The following is a 25,657-nucleotide window of genomic DNA, read 5'->3' on the forward strand; positions in this document are numbered from 1 at the left end:
GTTTCCTGCATTGCTATTAATCAAGACTGCAATCCCGAACGAATGACTCTAATGAGCCGATTCTTTTGAATCTACTGTGTGAAACAAAGTGCATCCACTGTAGTCCAATTCCCGAACGAGTGACCAGTGTTGTAGTACTCGAGACTGGACTCGATCCGAGTCCAAGACCAAGAATCTACTGTGTGAAACGTACAGCGCTATCTCCCGAACGAATGACATATCAGCTTATCAGCCGGCTCTTTTAGTGAATGAAAAACATTCTGAAACGAAGTAATTTATTTCATCATGTCGGACTCGAAATGAACCAGGAACTGTTACTCTGTCAGGTTTGTGAGACCACAATCAGAGTAATTACTGGATGGTTATTGATATGACAGTGTGTCGCTAAAGATACACACTATTGAATTAATAAAATATCTCAATTAGTGGAATCTATTCTGTTAAAATCTGAAATTATCTCATCATTTGGTAATAGTCTGCTAAGTGCAGTAAATCCAATAAGAATTAAATTTGTTGTTTGCAAATATTTCTTCCTGACAAATAGTACTAAAAGAAACATTAAGGAATCGTAATCATTAGGAGGGATCGGAATCCGAACCAGAATCGTTTAATCCCTTACGATTCCCATCCCTACACAGTACTTTCAGAAAAAGGAACAAAGAAACACAAGTGTGCGAGTGTGTGTTCAGCTGCTTGCTGTGTTTAATTTACAGCAAAAACCCTGCACTTCCAGCACTGCAGTAAAATGTGCTGTGTTGACTGATAGAGTCTGTCTGTCTGCAGTCTGATCACTCTACAGCAGTGAGACAGCAGCATCAGACCACCCGTCTGTCTGCAGACGCCCTTAGAGACAGAGAGAGAGAGAGACAGTCTGCTGTAGTTGTGTGGTGTGTGTCGGCTCGGCTCTTTGTTGTCTGGGTTCAGTAGAGTGTGTAAAATCCTCCACGTGTGTTCGCTCAAACAGCTGTTTGAACAAAGAGCTCACAGACACGCCCCGTGCACGCCGGTCACATCATGACAGCAGTGACATCATCAGTACTCGCACATCCCAGAACACGACCACAAAACAAATGATGTATGTCCTCTTCCTCGTTTTGAAGTCAACGTGAATTCACTTGATTAATAAATGTTTCTGGTCATATTGTGCATGATTCATCAGTGCACGGTTTTCTAAAGAAAAAATGTTTTTTTTCATAAACTTTCATCTAAATGTAGGAAGTTTCTGTTGATGTAATCAAGACCGTACTGGTGTCGTGGGTGCATGCGCCTGCCGTTGATCGTGCTAAAAGAGTATCACAAAGCAGTCATAGTGCGAATGTGTTGAACACGTATATAGGGGTGCGTGGTCAAAGAGTCAAGTCCCACCCTACATAATTTTTTTCCTCAAAAATGTCACATTATGGAGGTTGAATGTTTTGCGAATGACATTTCATCTTGACTTTAATACCAGTGTATTTTTTCACAAGATTGCTTTTTATTTTCTGCAGTTTGTTCCAGAATTTTCACCTTTAGTTTAGCAGATGGTTCTAGAATGTTCTTATTCACTTATGTCATGTCGTGTCAGAATTACTGTAATTACGGGATAGGAGCTGTACTCGTCCTCGGAACTCAAAAGCTATAACTTTCTAAAGCAACTCTAATAACGTCAAAATGGCTTTGTTGTTGAAAACAGCAAAACATGTATCACTCCATTAATTCACTTCTATATGTTCTTACAAAATGTTAAGGGACAAAAAAGCACTCCAGATTACGATGGCATTGTAAAATGGATATTACACAGAAATCTGTGTTCATTGCTTTTAACTTTTGAGGCTGCGCCATATTAGTTCTTTTCACATGAAGAAATTGTTCATATATTAGGAAGTAGGAAATAACAGTACACACAGTAGTCCAGCAACCATGGATGGCATGTGTGCATTAACAATCGTATTTACTCCAAAAATACAGAATCAGACCAATTGCACATACAGTGTATAGTTAATAAACATTTACTCATAGCACACGTGAAGTGCTTTTACTTTGAAGTTGCTCTCATGCACTTGTGTGGATCCAGCGTGAGCAGCAATCTCCTGACAGTTTAAACAGCATGGATCGCCTGCTTGGATTGTCACGGACTGACCATCTTGATTTGTGAATCAGAGGAACTTTTGATCCTGATCCTGAAGTTTTGATTCTGGCTGATAGAATACACGCAAGCGCTCGACAGGAAGAAAACGCTGGATTTTCGTGAGGTTCTTGAATTACATCTTTTTAAATGAGATATATGCATATTTGCAGACGGTATGTAATAGAAGTTTTATTGATATTTGCCTTTTATCATTAGAAAGGTTAAAGGGAACTGTTGAGGAGAGACTGTTAGAATACGTGCTTCAGAGGAAGATTTATGAGCATTCCACAGGATGCTGGATCTGCTAAAGTTTTGTGAGGTTGGTTTATTACATCTGTTTAAACGAGATATGCACATATTTGCAGACATTATATGATATTAGTTTTATTGATATTTGCCTTTTTATCATTAGAAAAGACAGTTAAAAGTTATAGGGAACTGTTGAGGAGTGAGAGGGAGAATGAAACAGGCGAGCACTTTAACATTATGAGCTCAAACGCGTCTGCCGTGGCTCTGATATGCAGACCGTTTAAATGACACTGTGTTGCACACTAGTCTATTATTGTAGTAACACGATGGCACGTAACAACAAAACGAACCATGAATGGTCGTTTACATGTCTCAGTCGCTTCACATGCAAGCAGGTGATTCTCAGTGCCCTCAGAAACAAATCGGCCAAAGGGGAAAATATATCGGCTGATGTGATATATCGGTCAACCATTACACGATACAGTACTTTTTTTTCTGGAAAATCAATAAAAATTGGTTTATATGACAAAAACTCAAATTGGTTTTAAATCAACCTTACCTTAATGCTAAATAACATATTATGCCTGATATGTTGTTGACCAAATTTATTTTTATTATAAACTTTTCTCAAGAAACTCAACATCTTCTCAATGCAATGCAACAATGAAATAAGACACAGGTAAAAATCCAACAAAAGCAAACACTTATTGGCTGTAATGGTTTAAGTCAACTATATAGAGAATATCAGAATTTCTGAAGGAAAACATGGTTGGTTTCTTTCCTAATATCAAACATCATTTGAGCACAATTTTAGTAAAGGTGATAATGTGTAGTTTAAAATCCCTTTATTTTGGTGCATGACACAGTGTTGTAGCTGTGCCCTCATCAGTGGTGGTTAGAATGTTGGGCTGTCTATCCGTTTGAGATGTTTGACTTCCTCCATAGCGCTTTAAGTAAAAAGAAAAAAGAAAAGAAGAAAGCTCAGGTAAAATGGATCAGGTAAGTTTTGTGGTCTGCGGCGCGTTATCAAGAGAAGCCGGATTGAGTAGCGTGAGTGATCCCGCTCTGGGCTCTCCTGTTTCTGAAATATTGGGAAGCCTGCTGGGCTCGCATGCACTTGCGTGCTCGAGAGATAGCGTGCCTGACACCCAAGTGAAACACAGATACGCTTACCAGATGAGAACGATATTTAGCACTTAAGAAGCACCGAATGCAAGATGAATGTTATTAAATTGCTGTAAAAACCCTGTCTACGTCTCTTCAATTCTCATAGTCTCAGCTGAAGCCCTGCCCACTGATAGATAAACACATGAATATTGATTGGCACTTTATATTGTCATATCACCCAGCCTTACCGTGAACACATCATTAGGCCACATACTTACTAATCCATTTTTGTTTGAAAACTCTGTTTTCAGTTCTAAACGTCATCGATTTCCGAAGTATGCAGTGCTAGAGAGTAGTACTCTAGAAATGCAATGTTTTTGGTGGAGGAAAACACTGTTCTACTGTGAATGTGAGATGTAAATCAAGTGAAATTAATGCATTTTCAACCAAGAATGTATAAGCTGTAAGAAGTAAGGCTGAGTGTTTTAATTGTTGCTGTGTAGCATATGTTGACAGCTTAGATTTCATTCGTTCATTAGCAGAGAGAGCATCTGACCGCCTGGGGCTGTGACACTTCTGTCAGACACATTTTCTCATTTATATTTGACATGATGATGCTATCCAGAGGGAGGACATTCTGTGTGAAATGAGAAATATTCACTGTCACATACATCATAGTGAAATAATCTACCTAATGAGACCTCAGTTCATCAATATGTTTAAAATCTTTCCCCTAGCATACTCATATCTGATGGTTTGAAAGCACCACCTGCAAACTTGTTTAGCAGGATATTTTGGATTATTTTGAATTTAACCCTTGTGCGACCTTCGGGACATTTTTGTCTTTTTCATTTTTGTTTTTTCGATTATTTTGGCTGTGCCAGTGGCATATATTTTGCCAAAGGTGTGTATTTTTGAAGGGATTTTGATATTTCAACCTCAGTTCCTATAATACATCTATAATACACTGTGTACACAAAATAGTTACACTCAGAACCATCAGGACAAAAATGTCCCCATTGAAACCCATTAAAACTGCAATATTTGATCCCAGTGCCATTAAAGTATAAAATCATGAATTCTATGATATTATGCTTTCATTCCAGAGTCCTGGCTTCAAAATGTACATTTTTAATATTTTCCACCAGATGGCGCCATTTTTCTCATATTTAGCCTATGGAGCAAATACATGCTTTTTTCCTATTCTCTGTTTGCTGTATTATAGAGCACTGCAGGCCAGTTGAATAAATGATACAGATAAAATTGTGTGGATGTGTTGTTATGGATGTCAGAGTGTATTTTGTATGTGTGCATTGAGAAATTTGTGTGTGTGTGTAAAAAAACAACAGTGGCATTATGTAAACAAACTGGCATTTAAAGGGTTAAAATCCTGAAAATGAATGAATATTTGGTAGTTATGATCAGGACTGATGTTGGTTAAAAAATCTAAGTCAGTGAAAGTGGAAAATAATATTTATATATATAATATTATGGCAGTTTTTTGACATGGACATTTTTGTCCTCGAAGGACCGCTGAGTAACTTTTTTTTTTTATTGATGCACAAGGGTTAAAGGGATAGTTCACACATAAATGAAATTCTGTCATTATTTACTCACCCTCATGGTGTCACAAATCTGTATGACTTTTTTTTTTTCTTCTGTGCAACATAAAGGGTGATGTTACGCTGAATGACTGTCTTAAGTCACCTTTCATTTTCTTTGCATCTTTTTTTCCATACAATGAAAGTGAACGTGACTGAGACATTCTGCCAAGCATCTCTTTTTGTGTTCCACAGACAAAAAAGTTAAATAGGTTTGGAACAATATGAAGGTGAGTAAATGACAGAATTGTCATTTTTGGGTGAACTATCCCTTTACTGGTCATTCGGAACGCACTTCAACTTCATCTTTCCATCTGCCAAAGGGGCACAAAGGCTGATTCTAATGAACACCACTTGTACCTTATCAATAATTTTTTAATTGAATTGGATTGTTTGTTTGTTGCGTTTTACAGTACAGGCTGCCCTGAGCAGAGGTGGAAAGTAATGAATTACAACTACTCGTTACAGTACTTGAGTACATTGTTCACATTTTTCTACTTTTTGTTTTGTTTTTTTGGATTTTCTCCCCTTTTTCTCCCCAATTTAGAATAATTCCCAATTCCCAATGCGCTCTAAGTCCTCGTGGTGGTGTAGTGACTCGCCTCAGCCCGGGTGGCGGAGGACGAATCTCAGTTGTCGCGCATCTTATCACGTGGCTTGTTGAGCGCGTTACCGTGGAGACGTAGCACGTACGCTATTCTCCACGGGATCCACGCACAACTCACCACATGCCCCACCGAGCACGAGAATCACATTATGGTGAACACGAGGAGGTTACCCCATGTGACTCTACCCTCCCTAGCAACCAGGCCAATTTGGTTGCTTAGGAGACCTGGCTGGAGTCACTCAGCACGCCCTGGATTTTAACTCGTGACTCCAGGTGTGGTAATCAGCGTCAATAATCGCTGAGCTACCCAGGCCCCTTTCATAAAGTAACTTGTAATTACTTGAGTAGTTTTTTGGCATAATACTTATTTACTCTTAATTGAATCATAATATTTCTCAGTACTTCTACTAGTACTAAAGTGAATTATTTCTTCAGTAGCAGAAAAAACCCAGGAACACTCTTTCCACCACTGGCCCTGAGTAGGCTCAGTGTAATCTTTAGGTTTTGTTAGTTAGTTAGTTTAAATGTTTACGCAGGCTGTGGGGCGTTTCTAAAGGAGATTCCTTCAAACAGGGGGAACCGTCCCACATTATTGGGGTCATGTAGGGTTCACAGGTGTTACAAAGAACAACTGCTTAAACCAAATAAATGATCTAAAATATTAATAGCAGATCTGGCCTTGTATAAACCCGAGCACTGTGCCTGTGTTGAAGCGGTTGTGTAATTGTGGATGTGTGCTCTGAGATGTTGCTGTTTGTATTACAGTTATAAATCCTATTTGCTTGGCCCACACGCCACTTAACACCAGATTACACTCTCCCCCTCTCTCTCTCTCTCTCTCTCTCTCTCTCTCTCTCTCTCTCTCTCTCTCTCTCTCTCTCTGTCTCTCTCTCTCTCTCTCTCTGTCTCTCTCTTGGTTTTAAGCGGGGCACATCATCAGGAATTGCAAAGATGAATGGAGAGATTTGAGGAATAAATAGAAAAGCATGGTGGATTTGCATGCAATAGTAATGAATTATTACTTGTGTAATTCTACTTCATTAGTACTACATTTAGCACTACTGTATATAAATGAATTACTACTATATATTATTTATTTGTGTAATAGTACTTTATAACTACTGTATTTGAGTATTATTTTGGGATTTTGTTCTTTACTCGAGTTCTATTTCTAAGGAAATATTAACAGTTTTACTTAATACAATAAACTGTTTTTTTCTAAAGTTAGGGGGAATAAATTCTTTAGAAACTTTTTAACATTATCTATCAAGTATGTCTTTGTCAGACCTGTCGAGATTATTAAATAATCGTCTGATCGCAGTTATTTGATCTAACCATGATTATTTGTGATTACCGTGACGATTTTGCACTTCAAATTCCAATCACATTTTAATGGCAGAATAGGGAAATTTAAAGAGAATATATAAATGCAATGGACGGCGTGTTTGTGTGTCATTTAGTTGAACTCCAAATTTCATTGCGCCGCACCACAGATGTCAACCTTTGACGCCAGATTCACACATACTCTGTGAGCGTGGCGTGAGCAACGCATCGCGTTTGGGCTTTCACATTGGCCGTGTCTCTTTTCTAGGTTTCCACGGCAACGGCGGGTAGTCACTTGCACTTGTTTATCAGCGTACCTGGTCATGATTGGTTAATATATCAAAGCCCCTTTCAAGGCAAGTCAGTCCAATCTGCAGTCATCTTTGGAACACTCTCGGGCAGGCTGGGCAGCTATTTACTTTGTAAACAAGCGACATAAATGTAGAGCTCCTATCTACTTGAATGTGGAAAGACTGAAATTTCCAAAATGTTTGGTCATGATTATGATCAAAGAACATATTTAAAGTCAGCAGTAAAATCTGACAATAATAGCATCATGCATTGTGCTGCTTTACGCAAAAAACGCTTTTTTCAGGCTGGATTAGCTAATGTGCATGTGCGTTCTTTTTTTTGTTTGTTTGTTTTTCTTTTCTCCCCAGTTTAGCATGCCCAATTCCCAATGCGCTCTAAGTCCTCATGGTGGCGTAATGACTCTCCTCAATCCGGGTGGCGGAGGACGAATCTCAGTTGCCTCCGCGTCTGAGACAGTCAATCCGCGCATCTTATCACGTGGCTTGTTGAGCGTGTTACCACGGAGACATAGCATGTGTGGAGGCTTCTCGCTATTCTTCGCAGCATCCACGCACAAATCACCACGCACCCCACCGAGAGCGAAATCCACATTATAGTGACAACAAGGAGGTTAACCCAACATGACTCTACCCACCCTAGCAACCGGGCCAATTGGCTGCTTAGGAGACCTGGCTGGAGTCACTCAGCACACCCTGGATTCCAACTTGCGACTCCAGGTGTGGTAGTCTGTGTCTTTACTCGCTGAGCTACCCAGGCCCCCTGCGCATGCACATTCTTGAGTTGATTGACAGGCGATGTCTTTATCTAAACAGTGATTATCTGTTTTACCTGTAAGGTGGGCATTCCAGTTTCTCCAATTCATTTTAATACCAGTGGTCCGTCTCTTCTAATCTGTCTCTGTATATATACAACACGGGCAAAAGTCCTGCAGTTTATTTATTTATTCTTTCCATTAGTTATTTTATGTTTGTTTGTATGCAGATCTGTATAGTTGGTTCAGATTAAATATTGTTTATTTGCTTTTGTGTCTTTTCTCTAATCTCCTGATTATTTTAGTTTTCTGCTACACCCAGAGCTGCTGAGTTCCAAGTAGGTATAGCTGCAGACCAGAGACCTCCAAATGGGGGTGGTATCTCCAAAAGGAGGTTGGGTTACTCCAAAAGGGGGTTGCGCCAACTCCAAAAGGGGGTGTCACTTCCACTCACGGTTAAGGTTAGGGAAAGTGTTAGGTTAGGGGCTCCCTATAACTTCAATGGTGATTTGGAGCTCATGCCCCTTTTTGGAATAATCCAAAAGTCGCTATACCCTTCTCCTGAGTTTAGCGTGAGCTGCGTGGCAAAAATAGGCTCGTGCCGAAACTATCCGCTCACTGCCACGTCTGGGACGCATCACCTCGCGACTCACGCTTGCAATGTGAAGGGTCTAATCTGTTAACACGCTGCTCACGCCCCACTCATGGAGCGTATGTGAAACTGCCGTGATGCATGCCCTCACAGCAGAGGCTCGTGTCAAACGCCCACAAAAATATAAACAAACAAATATAAACTATGATAGTGAACGCAAAGCACTCTGGTTTCACTCTAATTTTATGAACGTGTAATTGCAAATGTTCCTGGTCATTGACACAGAGGAGGAGACACACACTTTAATTCTGTGGAGTGATAAAATGATGAAACGAAATCTCAAAGTTTTTGCTTCATGAGTAACAACAGCTCATGGGTTTAATCAAAGTATGGAGTCCCGTCCGCATTGGAGGAAGAATGCACGCTCAAGAACCATTAGTAGAACCACAAGTCAAGAAAATCATTCGGTTCTGGTATTTTTTAAATGGAACCATTCCTGATACAAAGTTTAAGTAACACAATAAATGTAATAACTTACATTTATAAACAGTATTACATTATGTACATTACACAGAGTTAGAAATGTCATGAAACTTTGATTCATTTATTTTTTTATATAATATTTTATTGTTCATTATCTGTTAGGATGAGAATAATAATAAGTTGCATCATTTATATTAGCAACAAATAGGGATGGGTATTGATACAGATCACCAGATTCGATTCAGTTCTGTTTCAGAAGCTCTCTAATCGAATCTGATTTTGATTCGGTGTCGATTCATATGGGAATTATTCTGTTATCAAGTCCATTTTGCTTACATTTGAAAGAAATTATCTCTCAACTAATGCTGTTAAATATACAGCGGACCTTCTAACTAGGTCTGTTATGGAAATATTAATTTGACAAATTATATTTTATCATTAGTTTTTCATCTATTGATCAGATGTAAGCTTTTTAAAAATGTAAAAAAAAAATTTCATCAAAGAATATGATGCCTTGAAATTGCATTTATACTGTGTGTGTGTGTGTGTGTGTGTGTGTGTATATATATATATATATATATATATATATATATATATATATATATATATATGTTACAAATTTGTTGTTTACATGCATAATTTGTAATATTTAGAAGTGTTTACATTAATATGAAGAACAGGTGCTAAATTGGTACTGTCTCTTTAAGAATGGCAGCAGCATCTCACAGGAGTGTTTGTTTTGGTTGAGTGAACATAATGAGAGTGCATGGCTTTTTAAGTGCATCCGTGCAGTCTTAGCAACAAATATATTGCAAAAATTCCATATATATCAGTCAGCCTTTTTTAAGATGCAAATGCGTATCATTTTTGTAACTGGAAGATTTTGTGGCACTAACAATGTTTTTATTGTCTTTGCTTTGCCTACAGCTGCCCTTGCTCCCTCCCTCCCCCCCACTGTGGGCTGGTTGCCATGGAGAGCTCATCGGTGGCATCAGCATCATCCGAGGCAGGAAGCACGCGCTCGCAGGAGATCGAGGAGTTGGAGCGATTCATCGACAGTTACGTGCTGGAGTATCAGGTGCAGGGGTTACTGAGCGACAAAAACGAAACTGACCAGGATGTGGACAAAACCCCGTCCCACACCTCACAGGTGAGACCAACTGGTCAAACTGGATAAAAACAGTTATTAGAGTTTCTAACTTTAGCAAGGTGCCATCGTTACTATTGCTCTGACTTTTCAAAATAATGAAAATTGTTCAATCAAATCATGCAGCTATTAAGGATAGGTGTGCTATGATCTGACATGTGATGTCTAGCCAGTGAACAAAAAGGTAATTCTGTTTTGTGCAGCTAGTGGTGCAGAAACTACACAGCAGCTTTTAATATATGGATTATAATAACTGGTCAGATGGCTGAGTCATGAGTAGTGTTGGGGATCAAGTAATCCTATTTCACTGGCCTAATTCATTACATTTACAAAGGGTAATAGTGAAAGGTGAGAGGCAATCTGAATGAATCCTTCCTCCCTAATGAATGTAGTATTCATATTTTTCACACTAAAGCGCTCTCTCTCTTTCAGTGGACAGAAGGCTGCAGTGATAAGATTGATGGGAGCTGGACGTCCTCTCGGGGAAGGGGCTCGTCCAAACCAGTGAGTCGAAGACATAATTATTCTGATTATTATTATCCATAATTATCCTGACACAAATCATAATGAAGTTTACAAATGCCTTAAATTCTCTCTTGCTCTTCAAAGTAGAACTACTAATGAATCAACAATTGTTCCTAGAATAGAAATGCTTCATTCAAGAGTTTTGTTTACATTTATACTAGTGGTCGAGCATGGTGGAAAAGGCCGATAACGATTAATCAGTTGATTAGTTTTTAAAATCGATATATTGAATGTTCAAAAATACATATTCTTTCCTTACTATGACGGGCACAGACATTGAGGCTACAAGAGTCCAACATAAATGAAATCCCAGATGTATTTTATTGTTCAACTAAAATCCCAATAATTACCGAAACTATTTGGGGTGGGACTTTTAACTATAAACAAGCCTAAAACACACATGGGACTCTTATTGTAGTCTTTGTTCCATTACAGTGTTCTATAAGTAAATATTTATTGCCTATATATTTACCAGATGGAGGGTTTTGTTAAGACATTTCACCAGATGAGGCTTAATAAGGAATGTGGTTTATTATTATTCACAAGATATGAAGACATGATGTATGTGCTGAAGGGGCAGCCATATTGTCGCATTTTTCTTTGCATGCTGAAAAATGTGATTATCTAATCAATATAACTAAACATGCACTGAAGTGATATGGATGTTTGATGTAAATGATGAAAGATTATTTTCCACTTTCACTGACTTCATTCCTGATCATAACTACCAAATATTCATTCATTTTCAGGATTTTAACCCATTAAATGCCAGTTTGGTTATATAATGTCATTGTTGTTTTTACACACACACACACACACACACACATACAAAACACACTCTGACATCCATACCAACACACCCACACAATTTTATCTGCATCATTTATTCAACTGGCCTGCAGTGCTCTATAATACAGCAAACAGAAAATAGGAAAAAAAGCATGTATTTGCTCCATAGGCTAAACATGAGAAAAATGGCGCCATCTGGTGGAAAATATTACAAATGTACATTTTGAAGCCAGGACTCTGGAATGAAAGCATGATTTTATGCTTTAATGGCACTGGGATCAAATATTGCCGTTTTAATGGGTTTCAATGGGGACATTTTTGTCCTGAAGGTCCTGAGTGTAACTATTTTGTGTACACAGTGTATTATAGATGTATTTTAGGAACTGAGGTTGAAATTCCAAAATCCCCTCAAAAATACACACCCTTGGCAAAATTTATGCTGTTGGCATTAACAAATGATCGAAAAACAAAACATATTTTTGTTAAATATGATGAACAAATGGTCTTCCGTTGCTTTAAACACCGCTTTATACCAATAATATAATGTTTTTCAGAATTATCAGAATTATAATAATTTTGTTTATTATTTATTGAATGATCTTTATATTGGATTAATTGGATAAATTATTTGGCATATTCTGCAATTGTGATTTATTGGCAGCCCTACTTTTTTAATATGTAAACAGCGATGCTCTGAATACACATGTACACACATTTCTGATATGTATCATTGTATTTTGTGTAGTTTCATTCGGATCTGTCTTTCAGGATGAGTGGGAGCACAGCAGTAATGGCAGCACAGGTTCTAGACCCAGTTCAGGTTCCAGATCAGGCAGCAGAGGACGAAACAACCAGTTCAGAGCTCCAGCTAAAGTGAGAACAACCCTTCAAGATTGATTCAGTCAGGATAAAATGTTTATTACCTTTTCATAATGCGTTTGATTGATGCAACATTGAATGTGTGTTTAGAATGGAAACAGAGACGGTTCTTTCGACATCCTGGGGACGGACATTTGGGCTGCAAACTTGGACTGCCACGGGTAAGATGAACACACATACTGTATATAGACATATAGTGCTGTAATACACAGACTCACATCTGTTAGTAAATATGACTGATGTGCTTTAGTTCTAGAGTTTTCTGTTTGATTTTTGAGCACACTTGAATAAAGACTCAAGGCACTCTGTAATCTTTTCAAAACAAGCTCGGTTTATTCAGTTAATTTGAGATTGTTTTGAGCTAAGCAGCATCTCCATAGAGACCTGTCTAGAATTTCAGCAGATTAAGAGTTTTACAATCCGATGGATCAGGTGATTTGTGGTGTAGTTAGTTCCGGGTTGGTTTTTTAGAACCATTTCTGCTGTATGCATACTGTGCACATTACACAGAAACGGAAAGCCACTGGTACACAGTATACATACTGCATGCTACCTTCTTTCAAAACATACTAGGCCTACATAGTATGCCATTCTGAACATACCAACAGAGACTTGTTGGTTAGATATAAACTTTTGCTATTATTATGGTGTTAATGCATATCTCAAATGTTCAGTGCTATTTGCAGAATACTCTTACTGAGGGGGCCTGGGTAGCTCAGCGAGTATTGACGCTGACTACCACACCTGGAGTCGCGAGTTTGAATCCAGGGCGTACTGAGTGACTCCAGCCAGGTCTCCTAAGCAACCAAATTGGCCCGGTTGCTAGGGAGGGTAGAGTCACATGGGGTAACATCCTCGTGGTCGCTATAATGTGGTTCTCGCTCTCGGTGGGGTGCGTGGTGGGTTGTGCGTGGATGCCGCGGAGAATAGCGTGAAGCCTCCACACGCGCTACGTCTCTGCGGTAACGCACTCAACAAGCCACGTGATAAGATGCACGGATTGACGGTCTCAGACGTGGAGTCAACTGAGATTCGTCCTCCACCACCTGGATTGAGGCGAGTCACTACGCCACCACGAGGACTTAGAGTGAATTGGGAATTCCAAATTGGGGAGAAAAAAAAAAGAATACTCAAACTGTATGATGTTTGGCCTTAATTCAATGATGAATATAGTTCAGTGATTCAGGAAACTCGAGATGTGATTCACATACAGTGTTATACACGGGTTAAATGCAATTATTATGTGTAATAGCAGTTTGCGATCATAGTATTATATAGTTTCTGCTATTGCTGCATGATTTGAACAAAAAGCCAAATTGTGATTATTTTGATAAATACTGCGATTTGTTATGATAAACAAAAAACTACTCTCAAACAAATATTTTAGCCTATGTTTAAGATTTAGGCATTTCAATTTCACAACAAAATTCCATCAAATTGAACATTTAATTTATAAAACTTAAAAAAATAAAAATAAATAAATAAATAAATAATAATAATAAAAAAATATATATATATATATATATATATATATATATATATATATATATATTTTTTTTTTTTTATATATATAATTTATTTATATACACTATATTGCCAAAAGTATTCGCTCACCCATCCAAATAATTGAATTCAGGTGTTCCAATCACTTCCATGGCCACAGGTGTATAAAATGAAGCACCTAGGCATGCAGACTGCTGCTACAAACATTTGTGAAAGAATGGGCCGCTCTCAGGAGCTCAGTGAATTCCAGCGTGGTACTGTGATAGGATGCCACCTGTGCAACAAGTCCAGTCGTGAAATTTCCTCGCTACTAAATATTCCACAGTCAACTGTCAGTGGTATTATAACAAAGTGGAAGCGATTGGGAATGACAGCAACTCAGCCACGTAAAATGACAGAGCGGGGTCAGCGGATGCTGAGGCGCATAGTGCGCAGAGGTCGCCAACTTTCTGCAGAGTCAATCGCTACAGACCTCCAAAGTTCATGTGGCCTTCAGATTAGCTCAAGAACAGTGCATAGAGAGCTTCATGGAATGGGTTTCCATGGCCGAGCAGCTGCATCCAAGCCATACATCACCAAGTGCAATGCAAAGCGTCGGATGCAGTGGTGTAAAGCACGCCGCCACTGGACTCTAGAGCAGTGGAGACGCGTTCTCTGGAGTGACGAATCACGCTTCTCCATCTGGCAATCTGATGGACGAGTCTGGGTTTGGCGTTTGCCAGGAGAACGGTACTTGTCTGACTGCATTGTGCCAACTGTGAAGTTTGGTGGAGGAGGGATTATGGTGTAGGGTTGTTTTTCAGGAGCTGGGCTTGGCCCCTTAGTTCCAGTGAAAGGAACTCTGAATGCTTCAGCATACCAAGAGATTTTGGACAATTCCATGCTCCCAACTTTGTGGGAACAGTTTGGGGATGGCCCCTTCCTGTTCCAACATGACTGCGCACCAGTGCACAAAGCAAGGTCCATAAAGACTTGGATGAGCGAGTTTGGTGTGGAAGAACTTCACTGGCCTGCACAGAGTTCTGACCTCAACCCGATAGAGCACCTTTGGGATGAATTTGAGCGAAGACTGTGAGCCAGGCCTTCTCGTCCAACATCAGTGTCTGACCTCACAAATGCGCTTCTGGAAGAATGGTCAAAAATTCCCATAAACACACTCCTAAACCTTGTGGAAAGCCTTCCCAGAAGAGTTGAAGCTGTTATAGTTGCAAAGGGTGGGCCGACATCATATTAAACCCTATGGATTAAGAATGGGATGTCACTTAAGTTCATATGCGTCTAAAGGCAGGTGAGCGAATACTTTTGGCAATATAGTGTATATATATATATATTTAATTATTTATTACACAGTTCAATTTTAAGGAATTTTGTTATGAAATTGAAATGCATAAATCCTATAATTATGTTTGAGTGTAGTGGCTGATACTTTTTGACCAAAATTAGATGATGTTTTGCCTATGCTCAACTACCAATAAAAATACTTAAAGAGACCTCTCTTAAAATGAACCAAACTCAGATCTTTTTTACTACAGCCAAATATAAACAGATAAATAAAACAGTGAAACAAAGAGGGGAAAAAAACCACAGGGCACATTTTTACAAAATCGGAGCACATCTGTTACTCTGAGCATGACTTTGGACTTTTTTACAAATATTATACGCCTAACTTAAAAAAAAAAAAAAAAAAAAAAGACACAAGAGCGTGAAGTGTATTTCACTGGCTACAGGTTGTCAGCGGATCCTTGAAAAAATATTAAAATGTTGTTGATTATTTATTTTATTTTTTATGTATTTTTTTTTTTTGCCGAAGTCTTGCTGCGGGACGTTGCCGAGTTGGGGCTTTGAGGTAAAGATGCGGTGCCACGTGTATGTAAATAAAATACCATCAGCCATCTTTAATTGGTTCATTGTCAATCGATGCTCATTTTCTGGTGTGTGTGCTTTCTTTTTTGTGTGTGTGCATTGTGCATTTTCTACCAAAATTCCAGGTCATGAATTGTAGTGTCCACAAACAAGGTTTAAGTATAAATAATTGACTGAATCTTTGACTGTGTGTATGTGTTTGTGTATGTTCACAGTGGTGCTACATGGGACATGCAGCCGGAGAAACTGGATTTTTCTCAGTTTCACAGGAGGGCTTATCGAGGGACCCCGAAACACCTCCCACACATCGACCGAGAGGGGTGAGAGAGATAGTACACTTAATTACACTCAACCCAGACCAGACGACAGTTATACAGCATTAAGAGAGAGACGGATATAGTCTGATTCACTTCACACTTCCGCTGTCTGTCTGTCATTTAATTTAATGCATGCAGAACCTCACAAGATTGTTCTTTTATATTAATTTCACTGAGGCAAAACATGCTCACAATTTGCTCTGTTTATCCCCTCGGGTTTATTTAAAAAAAGTTTTTTGATGTATTTAAATTTGCTTTAAGTAATCGTTTTGTAAACCTCTGGTAGTGAAAGTAGCTAGCAGAATGAAATCAGAGTGTTTTGTGTGTATATGGGGTGTTGTGTAGTCTGTGTTGGGTGTGGCAGTGTGTTTATGTAGGGCTGTGCTCGATACTGATCTCTAGTGGTGGAGAAATGACATTGGAAATTGATTTTTTGGGCCTAGTTTTATTTAGTCTGTACTCTTATAATCCAGTGAATATAACCAAAATAATTTTTCTACAACAAAATAGATCAACAAAAAGTTTTGCATCTAAATTCTTACTGGATGAGTCACGTTCAAAGTCAACGTTCAATGTGCCAAGCATTCATTCATAGAATAATTAGTGCTGTCAGTCGATTACAAATTTTAATCGCGATTAATCGCATAATTTTTGTAGTTAATCGCGATTAATCGCAAATTTTGAAAAAGATGAAATTTGACTATATATACTTCTTTACCTGTCAAAATGCATTTATTTCTATCTTAGGGAAGAAAACAAAACAATATGTAACAATATAAAGCTTTATTGACATTTTCCAAACAAAGCCTTTCACAGTATAATGCACTAAAATATCACTAATTTAAGGAACATTAAACGTTTTCCAAACTGGGAGTTTGACTAATTGAAAGAACTAGTCTCCACATAGGTTGCATTTTCATTGCAATGGGCATTAAATCTCTTGAACTCTCATCCTCCACAATATTAATATGCCGGGAGACTGTGGCTATCCGCTTTCGTATAGCAATCGTGAAGCTGCGTTCATGATTCGCATCAGGGCGTCAACGCCAGTGGTGCTTTGAACTCCACGTGAAGAGCGCTTGCAAACAAAGACTTCTCATTCTGCATTTTCGTGATGGTTACGACTTGACATGCTTCTGTGGCAATAAAAATGCTTGATCACAAGTCCCATCTGGGTTTGTTTTGTACATCAAATAGCATTAAGAGTCCTTTCTCCATCTTTTTATCATGGAAGCGCTGTTGTGTGTGTGCAGAGATAATTTTATTTACTACGACGTCGGGGGTCTTTCAAAGGAAAATAGAGAGCTTAACAGCCGAGTTATGCTATGTTATGCTAAGCTTGTGTGCTCCCCTTGGTAGATGGGTAATCTAGGGTAATCTCATCTGGTTGCTAGACAGTTACCAGGGTGATACTCAAAAGGCTCTTTGCCAGCCTGAGTCAAATGAGCCAACCCGAAAGTGTCTACTATGTTCTGGTGTGGAGATACAGTATGTGTTTTGTTACTTGGTTACTAGAGTGAGCTCATTTGGTTGCTAGGCATTTACCAGGGTGATACTCAAAAGGCTCCTTGCAAGCCTGAGTCAGATGAGCCATCCCAGAAGTGTCTACGATGTTCTGGTGCAGAAATATTTGATTTGTTACTTGGTTGCTAGGGTAACCCCATCTGGTTGCTAGGCAGATACCAGGGTGATACTCACGCTCATACTCCACGCTGTGGCGTGTGTGTCAGTGTAATGACTGTGGGCGGACACATTACAAAGTGTTCACACCAGTGTTAATGCTGTATTAATTGTCAATGCGTTAAAATTAACATGTTAAACTTTTTTAAATAATCGCATGCGTTAACACGTTAATTCTGACAGCTCTAAGAATAATATTTAACCTTTACATTATTTAGCAGCTGTAAATAGCCTACAGTTAGGCCAGTGAACTTTATTACATGTTTATTGTGATTATTAATAATAAAAGCAATAATTATATGAACTTTAATTGAACCCTTTTTCTCCACAATTTTGCCTTGCCCAACTCCCAATAAGTCCTCGTGGTCGCATAGTGGCTCACCTCAGTCCGGGTGGCGGAGGACGAATCTCAGTTGTCTCCGCATCTGAGACCGTCAATCCGCGCATCTTATCATGTGGCTTGTTGAGCGCATTACCGCGGAGACATAGCGCATGTGGAGGCTTCACTCTATTCTCCGCGGCATCCACGCACAACACACCACGTGCCCCACTGAGAGCGAGAACCACATTATAGCGACCACGAGGAGGTTACCCCATGTGACTATATCCTCCCTAGCAACCGGGCCAATATGGTTGCTAAGGAGACCTGGCTGGAGTCATTCAGCATGCCCTTGATTCAGACTTGCGATTCCAGGGGTGGTAGTCAGCGTCTTTACTTGCTGAGCTACCCAGGACTCCGAACTTGTGTCTTTTATCATATTGCAGTTACTGCTATTTTATAAATACAATAAGCCACTTGAGGTTGTGCATTACAGCGATTTACCATAGTTAAGGCTTTGATTTATGTCTAACAACACCTTTAACTGTGGTAAAATCACTGTAAATCAGCCTGTTATAAATTACTGCTTTATTAACCAACTATGACTCTAAATGTCTCCACACACACACACACACACACACACACACACACACACACACACACACACACACAGTCGTAGATCGATGCTGTCTACAGAGAATTTGTCTGTTTAGACATCTAGTCATGTTTGTTTTTTTTACAGGATGATGAAGGGCAAGTTCGATGATGACGATGGTATTGATCTGGACCACATGGACAAATTCCTGCCCACCCTGCCGGTAAGAAATTCACTCAAACGCTCAGAATAATCAGACACCTTTCTGTCTAATATCAGTTTTGAAAAAGTAGATATTAAGTGCTCAGTGCTGCTCTACAGGTCACATATTTGAATCTGAAGCATACACTTTTGTTTTAGATCTTGTGGAACATTTTTATGCTATCTACAGTTTGTATACTTGTAATCTGCTACACTTTGTTAGAGTATGTTGAAGAGCAGCCCCTGGTGGCGAGATACTGAGATCAGTTTTATTAGTTATATGATCCAACACTGACATCTAGTGGTGAGCTGATGTTATGACAGTGTGCTGTAATATTGCTGGCGTTCAGTAGGATTTGAATGATAAATGACCCCATGAGTATTATGTTATTTTCTTCACTGGAATGCGGTGTTATAGGCTTTATCATATTATACAATTGTGCCGGTCTTCTAAATAAAATGTCATTCGAATTGCTATGGCTCTAAAATTAAATGCAGTTTAAACGCATGTTTGTGTTCAGACTGTTGCAGGTGTGCTATAAAAGTAAAAGGTGTTTTAGATAGGTTAGCAAAATCCACATTTGCATACATCCTGTCTAGATATTATGACAGATAAGAGGAGTTTTTAGTTGCCACAATTTTTTTTGTTTTGTTTTTGCAGTAGCACTTTATAATAAGGTTGCATTAGTTAATGCATTGGGTATCATTAACTAAAAAAATTTGTTTTGACAGTATTTACTAATCTTTGTTAATAAATAAAAATACAAAAGTTCATTGTTAGTTTATTTAAGTTCAAAGTGCATTAACTAATGTTAATATATACAACTTTTGGGGGGGGGGGGGGTTAAGTTGAGGAATGTGACACTGAAACTGTCATAGCAGTTTGTAAATGTATGATCACTAAAGCTAACTGATAATTAATTTGAAGGAAATGAATTTAGCCTTTATATGCAAATACAGACAGTACATGACAGAAGGGTCAATGGTATCAAGATGCAGTCATATGATGGTAGTATGTTCCAAAACTGTCTTACTGCATACTTGTCAGCAGTGAAGTACATGCTTGTAATGCATAGTAGAAGTAATCAAAGTGGTTAGGTATTGTGGATTAGTTTAGTTGCACCATCTAGTGGTTCCTTGATGTCATTGCGTTCAGCTCTCTCTTATCTGTCTGTCCATGAGTTTGTCTCTCCACCCAGCATGATGTTGGTAGGGTGGCAGTGAAAGGTCAAAAGGTCATCTGTGGGCACAATACTTGCACTACATTAGTCATTAATTTCCAACAGGTTCAAGTGTGTGTGTGTGTTTGTTTGTTTGTGTTTTGTTGTGTGTTTGAACGGATGTTTCTGCACATGTAAACTTTTATTGTCTCTAATACAGAGCTTAAGGAAATGATACACTGTGTGTGTCTGTGTGTGTGTACTCTTATTTTATCACGTTCACATGTTTCCCACTCACAAAATTAGCTCCATTTCCAACAAGGCCAGAGTCAGACTGTCTGTTTCCGCCTTTGCAAAGGTGTGTGTGTGTGTGTTTCAGTTAACTTGGCTATACTTTGAGGACATATTTGTCTTCAGAAGTGAGCTAAAAATGATAAAACCTCCCTTTGGGGACATTCAGGGAAGTCCTCATTAATAATGTTGTTGTTTTTTAATCTGTAAAGCTGCTTTCAGTTTTTTCAGGGTTAGACTTTGAGTTAGGATTACTGTGTAGTTATTTTCTCAATAGGGACACCCTTCCTCAAATATAAATGTGTCTTTATATGTTTATGTACTGTATAAAGACCTACTTTAATTGTGAGTGAAATAGTAAGTGACAACATGTTGGCAAAATTAAATAATTGCCTTTTATTTTGTCATTGTACTAAAGCCAAAAGAAATGATGTAAAAAAGTATTGTATTATTTGTAAAATATTATCTCTAAATTATTTACTTTTCATGTATGAATTTTGCGGTGCATCTTCTCTCTTATAATCTTCTTTTCACTATTAGAGTAGCATGAGATTTGTTATCATGAAGAGGAACATTTTCAATTGAATGTTTTTGTAAAGTATATATATATATATATATATATTCAAAGCATTTACCGTGAATATGACCTTAAAACCCCTGTAATCAAGCTAAAGATTCTAGAGTTATGCAGTATACAGTGTGTATATGTCTATATATATATATATGTACACACACATACACAGTCTTGTATTTCTTCCTAATGGTAATTAATTTCATGATTTCTGACCAGTCTTTAATAAGCAGAATGAGATGGGAATAATGTAAAAAATTCGGTAATGTCAAAATATAAATAAAAATGGGTGTCAAATTCTGTAAATGTCAAAAAATATAATAAAATATTTTTTAAAATGGTGTCAAATTCGGTGGTCAAAATATAAAATAAAATATAAATCAGTGTCAAAATCGGTACAGTTCGTATATAAAATAAAATAAAATTAACAATTGGTGTGAAGTTCGGTAATGTCAAAAAATAAAATAAAAATCGGTCAAATTCGGTAATGTCAAAATATAAATAAATAAATCCGTATCAAATTCTGTAATGTAAAAAAATAAAAAAAATCAGTTAAATTCTGTAAATGTCAAAAAATAAAATGCTGTCAAATTCAGTACAGTTCAAATATAAAATAAAATAAAAATAACAATTGTTGTGAAGTTCGGTAATGTCAAATAGTAAAATAAAATAAAAATAAAAATCGGTCAAATTCAGTAGTCAAAAAATATAATAAAATAAAAATAAAAATCGGTCAAATTCAGTAGTCAAAAAATATAATAAAATAAAATAAAAATCGGTCAAATTCTGTAGTCAAAATATAAAATAAAATAAAAATACTAATTGGTGTGAAGTTCAGTAATGTCAAAATATAAAATTAAAATAAAACGCGGTCAAATTCGGTTATGTCAAAATATAAAATTAAATTAAAATTGGTGTGAAGTTCGGTAATGTAAAAAAATCGGTTTCAAATTTGGAAATGTCAACATATAAAATATAATAAAAATAAAAATCCAAGTGAAATTCGGTAATGTCAAAAATAAAATAAAATAAAATAAAAATCGATGTCAAATTTGATAGTCAAAATATAAATAAAATAAAAATAACAATCTTTTTCAAATTTGGTAATGTCAAAAATGTAAAATATAATAAAAATAAAAATCCATGTGAAATTGGGTAGTCAAAAATAAAATAAAAATCTGTCAAATTTGGTAATGTCAAAATCTAAAATAAAAATAAAAATCCGTGTGGAATTTGGTAATGTTAAAAAAAAAATCTCTGTCAAATTTGGTAATGTCAAAATATAATAAAAATAAAAATCCAAGTGAATTTCGGTAATGTCAAAAATAAAAATAAAATTAAAATAAAAATCCATGTGAAATTCGGTAATGTCAAAAATAAAATAAAATAAAAGTCTGTCAAATTTGGTAGTCAAAATATAAAATAAAAATCTGTGTCAAATTCGGTAATGTCAGAATAATGAAAAAAGAAAAACGTTTTCTTTGAAATTTTCTTCTGATCACTTTAGTTTGAAAAGCCTTGAGCAACTTAAACGTGTGTGTGTGTGTGTGTGTGTGTGTGTGTTTAATTTCAGTTTTATATCAGACCTCTTTGTTTATTTGGGTCTAATGTTTTGACACGTTTGTGTGCTCGTACTGTGTGTGTGATCGTCACCCTGTCTGTAATCACTCAATTTGTGAGGATGTGTTCTGCAGAATGGACTCAACCCGGCCGGACACAGACCACACGAACTACGTGCAATAATGCAGGACAAGAGAGAGAGAGAGAGAGAGAGGTCAGACTCTCCCTCCCTTCCTGTGATTGTCAGCCAGATGAGACCCTCTTAAGAGCGCGCGCGCGCGCGCACACGCACCTCTTACCTTCTTTCTCTTTCTGTGGTAATGCTCCGCCCTGGAATGAGGAGGTCACAGAGGGAATCTTGGATGTGGAATCATCCGTTGGGAGTTTGTGGAATTTGTTGGCGGATTGGTTCGGTTCTGTGACGTGTTGTGTTTCTAAACCGTTGTGCTTTATAGGTGAAATATCAGCTTTTCAAAGCAAGAGAGAGAGAGCTGACATTTATGCATTTCCTTGTTCATGTTTTATGTTTTTACTCGCACTTGGGTAGAGCTGGGTATCGATACAGATTCATTCGGATTCACAAGCTTTCGATATGATTTGATTGGATTCTGATTCATTTGGGTCCATTTTACTTACACTATTATTCAAAATAGTAGTTGATGCTTCTGTTCACCAAGGATGCATTAAATTGGCCAAGAATAACAGTAAATTCATTTATAATGACTATTTCTATTGAAATCAATGCTGTATTCTTCAAACTTTCTGTTCATCCAAGAAGCCACTGCTTGCAGCAATGTGTTTGTCATGTACTATTCATTGAAGCTACTACAGTAGTTTAGGACCCATGAGGAGTCTGTTTCTCAAACTAGAAACTCATTTTTAAAACCATACTTTGACATGCAAGTGTACTCAGTACTTCAGCAGTTAACACAGTACGGCTATATTAATACTTTATTAAGTAGCACAACCATTTTTAACTCTTCTAATAATAAGAAAAGTTTCTTGGACACCAAATTAGCACATTAGAATGATTTCTTAGGGATCACGTGACCCATTATTTTCTTCTGAAAATGGGGCTTTGACATCACAGGTAAAAATTGTATTTTAAAATAAATAAAAATATTTACACATGCATTTGGCAGATGCTTTCGTCCGAAGCGACTTACAGTGCAAAGTATATATTTTATCAGTTTGTGCGTTCACTTGGAATCAAACCCGTGATCTTGGCGTTGCTAGCGCCATGCTCTACTAGTTGAGCAACAGAAAATATAAAACACTTTCAGTTTTAGTAATTTGCAACATTGCTAATATTTTTGGCAGTATTTCTTTTATCAATTTAATGCATCCTTGATGAACAGAAGCATCAGTTTCTTTCAAAAACAAATGTCTTGGTGTTTGAAAACCTTTGAACGGTAGTGTATGAAAGAAATGTTCTCTCAGCCAATACAGGGGACCTTCTAACTTGGTACATTACGAAACTATGCAGTTTAATTACTATTTATTTAACAGATATAATAATCAACACAGCCAAAACTGAAGTTAACTTAAATGAATATTCCGGGTTTAATGCAAGTTAAGCTTATTGGACAGCATTTGTGGCATAATGTTGATTACCACAAAAATAGTTTTTTGACTCATCCCTCCTTTTGCAAAAAAGCAAAAATGTGTGTTACAGTGAGGCACTCACAATGGAAGTCAATGGAGCCAGTCAGTAAACGTTAAAATACTCACTGTTTCAAAAGTATAGACACAAGACATAAACAATATGTGTGTTAACATGATTTTACTGTGATAAAGTCACTCACTAACCGCATCTGTGGAAAGTTGTATGCAGTTTTACAATTTCATTGTCAAGACGATGTAACACCAAAAACACCAAAACCCTAAAACTTTTAAACAACTTTCCAGCTCAAATATTACAAAAGTTTTAAGTGATAAAATGATTAGCTTCATATTTCAAACCCTCCAAAAATTGGCCCTATTCACTTCCATTGTAAGTGCCTCACTGTAACCTCGTTTTGTGCTAACACATTTTGTGTTCCCGGTCAAAAATGACCGGCCCACTAAGATTGTTTATAAATCTCTCATATTGCATATATTATAACAAGATATTGCATTAGATCTGTTTATCAACTTCTTTTCTAGGAATTATGATGGTTTTTAACATATATAAAAAAAAAAAAAGAAAATTATTGATAGGATTCATTGAACTGTGCTCATGCTCATGTCTAGTGGGGGTATTCCCTGCAGAAGAAAATAAAAATAATAATAATTATGTAATAAATTAGTAAACACTTGCTTGATCTGAACTAAATAGGTGTAATTTTAAAGCTTAGAATCTGGACTTTACAATGCATATAGCTGATCTCTACCCATTCTTAAATAATACTCTTTAATTGGCTGAACAATAAGAACTGTTTTGTTCTCATAATTTGCAAATTTGTTATCAAACAATTATATTCAGAGTTGGTAAAAACATAAAAAAGATGAGATAGCCATGTGTTGTATATCGTTGGAAAGGTCTCAATTAGTAAAATGCAATGAGCAAATTAGTTTCACTAAGAGGTCAAACTGCAGTGAGTATTAGTGTATGAAATTCCCACTGAACCACAGAAATATAATAAACAGGAGTGTCTTTTTGTCACGTTTTTCCTTCTAACTTCCTGAATAACATAGACAATGACATATCGTAACTTACAGCAGACTATCCTGATTCAAACGAGCCCAAACACAACATATGATGAGTAGATATTGAAATACTCCTCAAAGAGTCTATATGGAAAGACGATGCACAAAACTGCGCTGAACACACATTGTGTGTGTGTGTGTGTGTGTGTGCGCGCGCGCATATGTCTGAGGACTTTGTGTGTGCAAACACACATCCACATATGTGCTCATCTAAAGGATTGAGAAGCTCCTGAACACTAAATATTTCTGTATTTTGTAGTCTTATCCATAAGTTTCCAATGGCCGGTCATTTTTGACCGTGAACACAAGTGTAACAAAGTGAAATAACACCAACATTTTTTTTTTTTTTAAATAGTCCAATTTTTGTGTGTGTTTTCAGATACCATATGTGAACAAAGCCAATTGGATTAATTAAAAAAATAATAATAATAATAAAT

The 25,657-nt window shown here is 37.2% G+C and overlaps 1 protein-coding gene across 3 annotated transcripts in view; it reads left to right on the forward strand.

Moving 5' to 3' along the window:
• The window catches only part of LOC127429245 (CBP80/20-dependent translation initiation factor-like), an 89,109-nt gene that overhangs the window by 13,181 nt on the left and 50,271 nt on the right, over positions 1-25,657 (forward strand). For 2 of the 3 annotated variants that reach the window (XM_051678166.1, XM_051678167.1), the window contains exons 2-8: positions 10,060-10,282; positions 10,712-10,783; positions 12,362-12,466; positions 12,563-12,633; positions 15,786-15,821; positions 16,054-16,158; positions 18,897-18,972. In XM_051678166.1, the coding sequence (XP_051534126.1) occupies positions 10,103-10,282; positions 10,712-10,783; positions 12,362-12,466; positions 12,563-12,633; positions 15,786-15,821; positions 16,054-16,158; positions 18,897-18,972 (645 nt within the window). In that variant the 5' untranslated portion in view covers positions 10,060-10,102. The remainder of the gene's footprint in view (positions 1-10,059; positions 10,283-10,711; positions 10,784-12,361; positions 12,467-12,562; positions 12,634-15,785; positions 15,822-16,053; positions 16,159-18,896; positions 18,973-25,657) is intronic. The other variant, XM_051678168.1, reaches the window with a different exon arrangement.

This window comes from Myxocyprinus asiaticus, chromosome 38 (assembly GCF_019703515.2).
Source record: "Myxocyprinus asiaticus isolate MX2 ecotype Aquarium Trade chromosome 38, UBuf_Myxa_2, whole genome shotgun sequence".
Lineage (NCBI taxonomy): Eukaryota > Metazoa > Chordata > Actinopteri > Cypriniformes > Catostomidae > Myxocyprinus > Myxocyprinus asiaticus.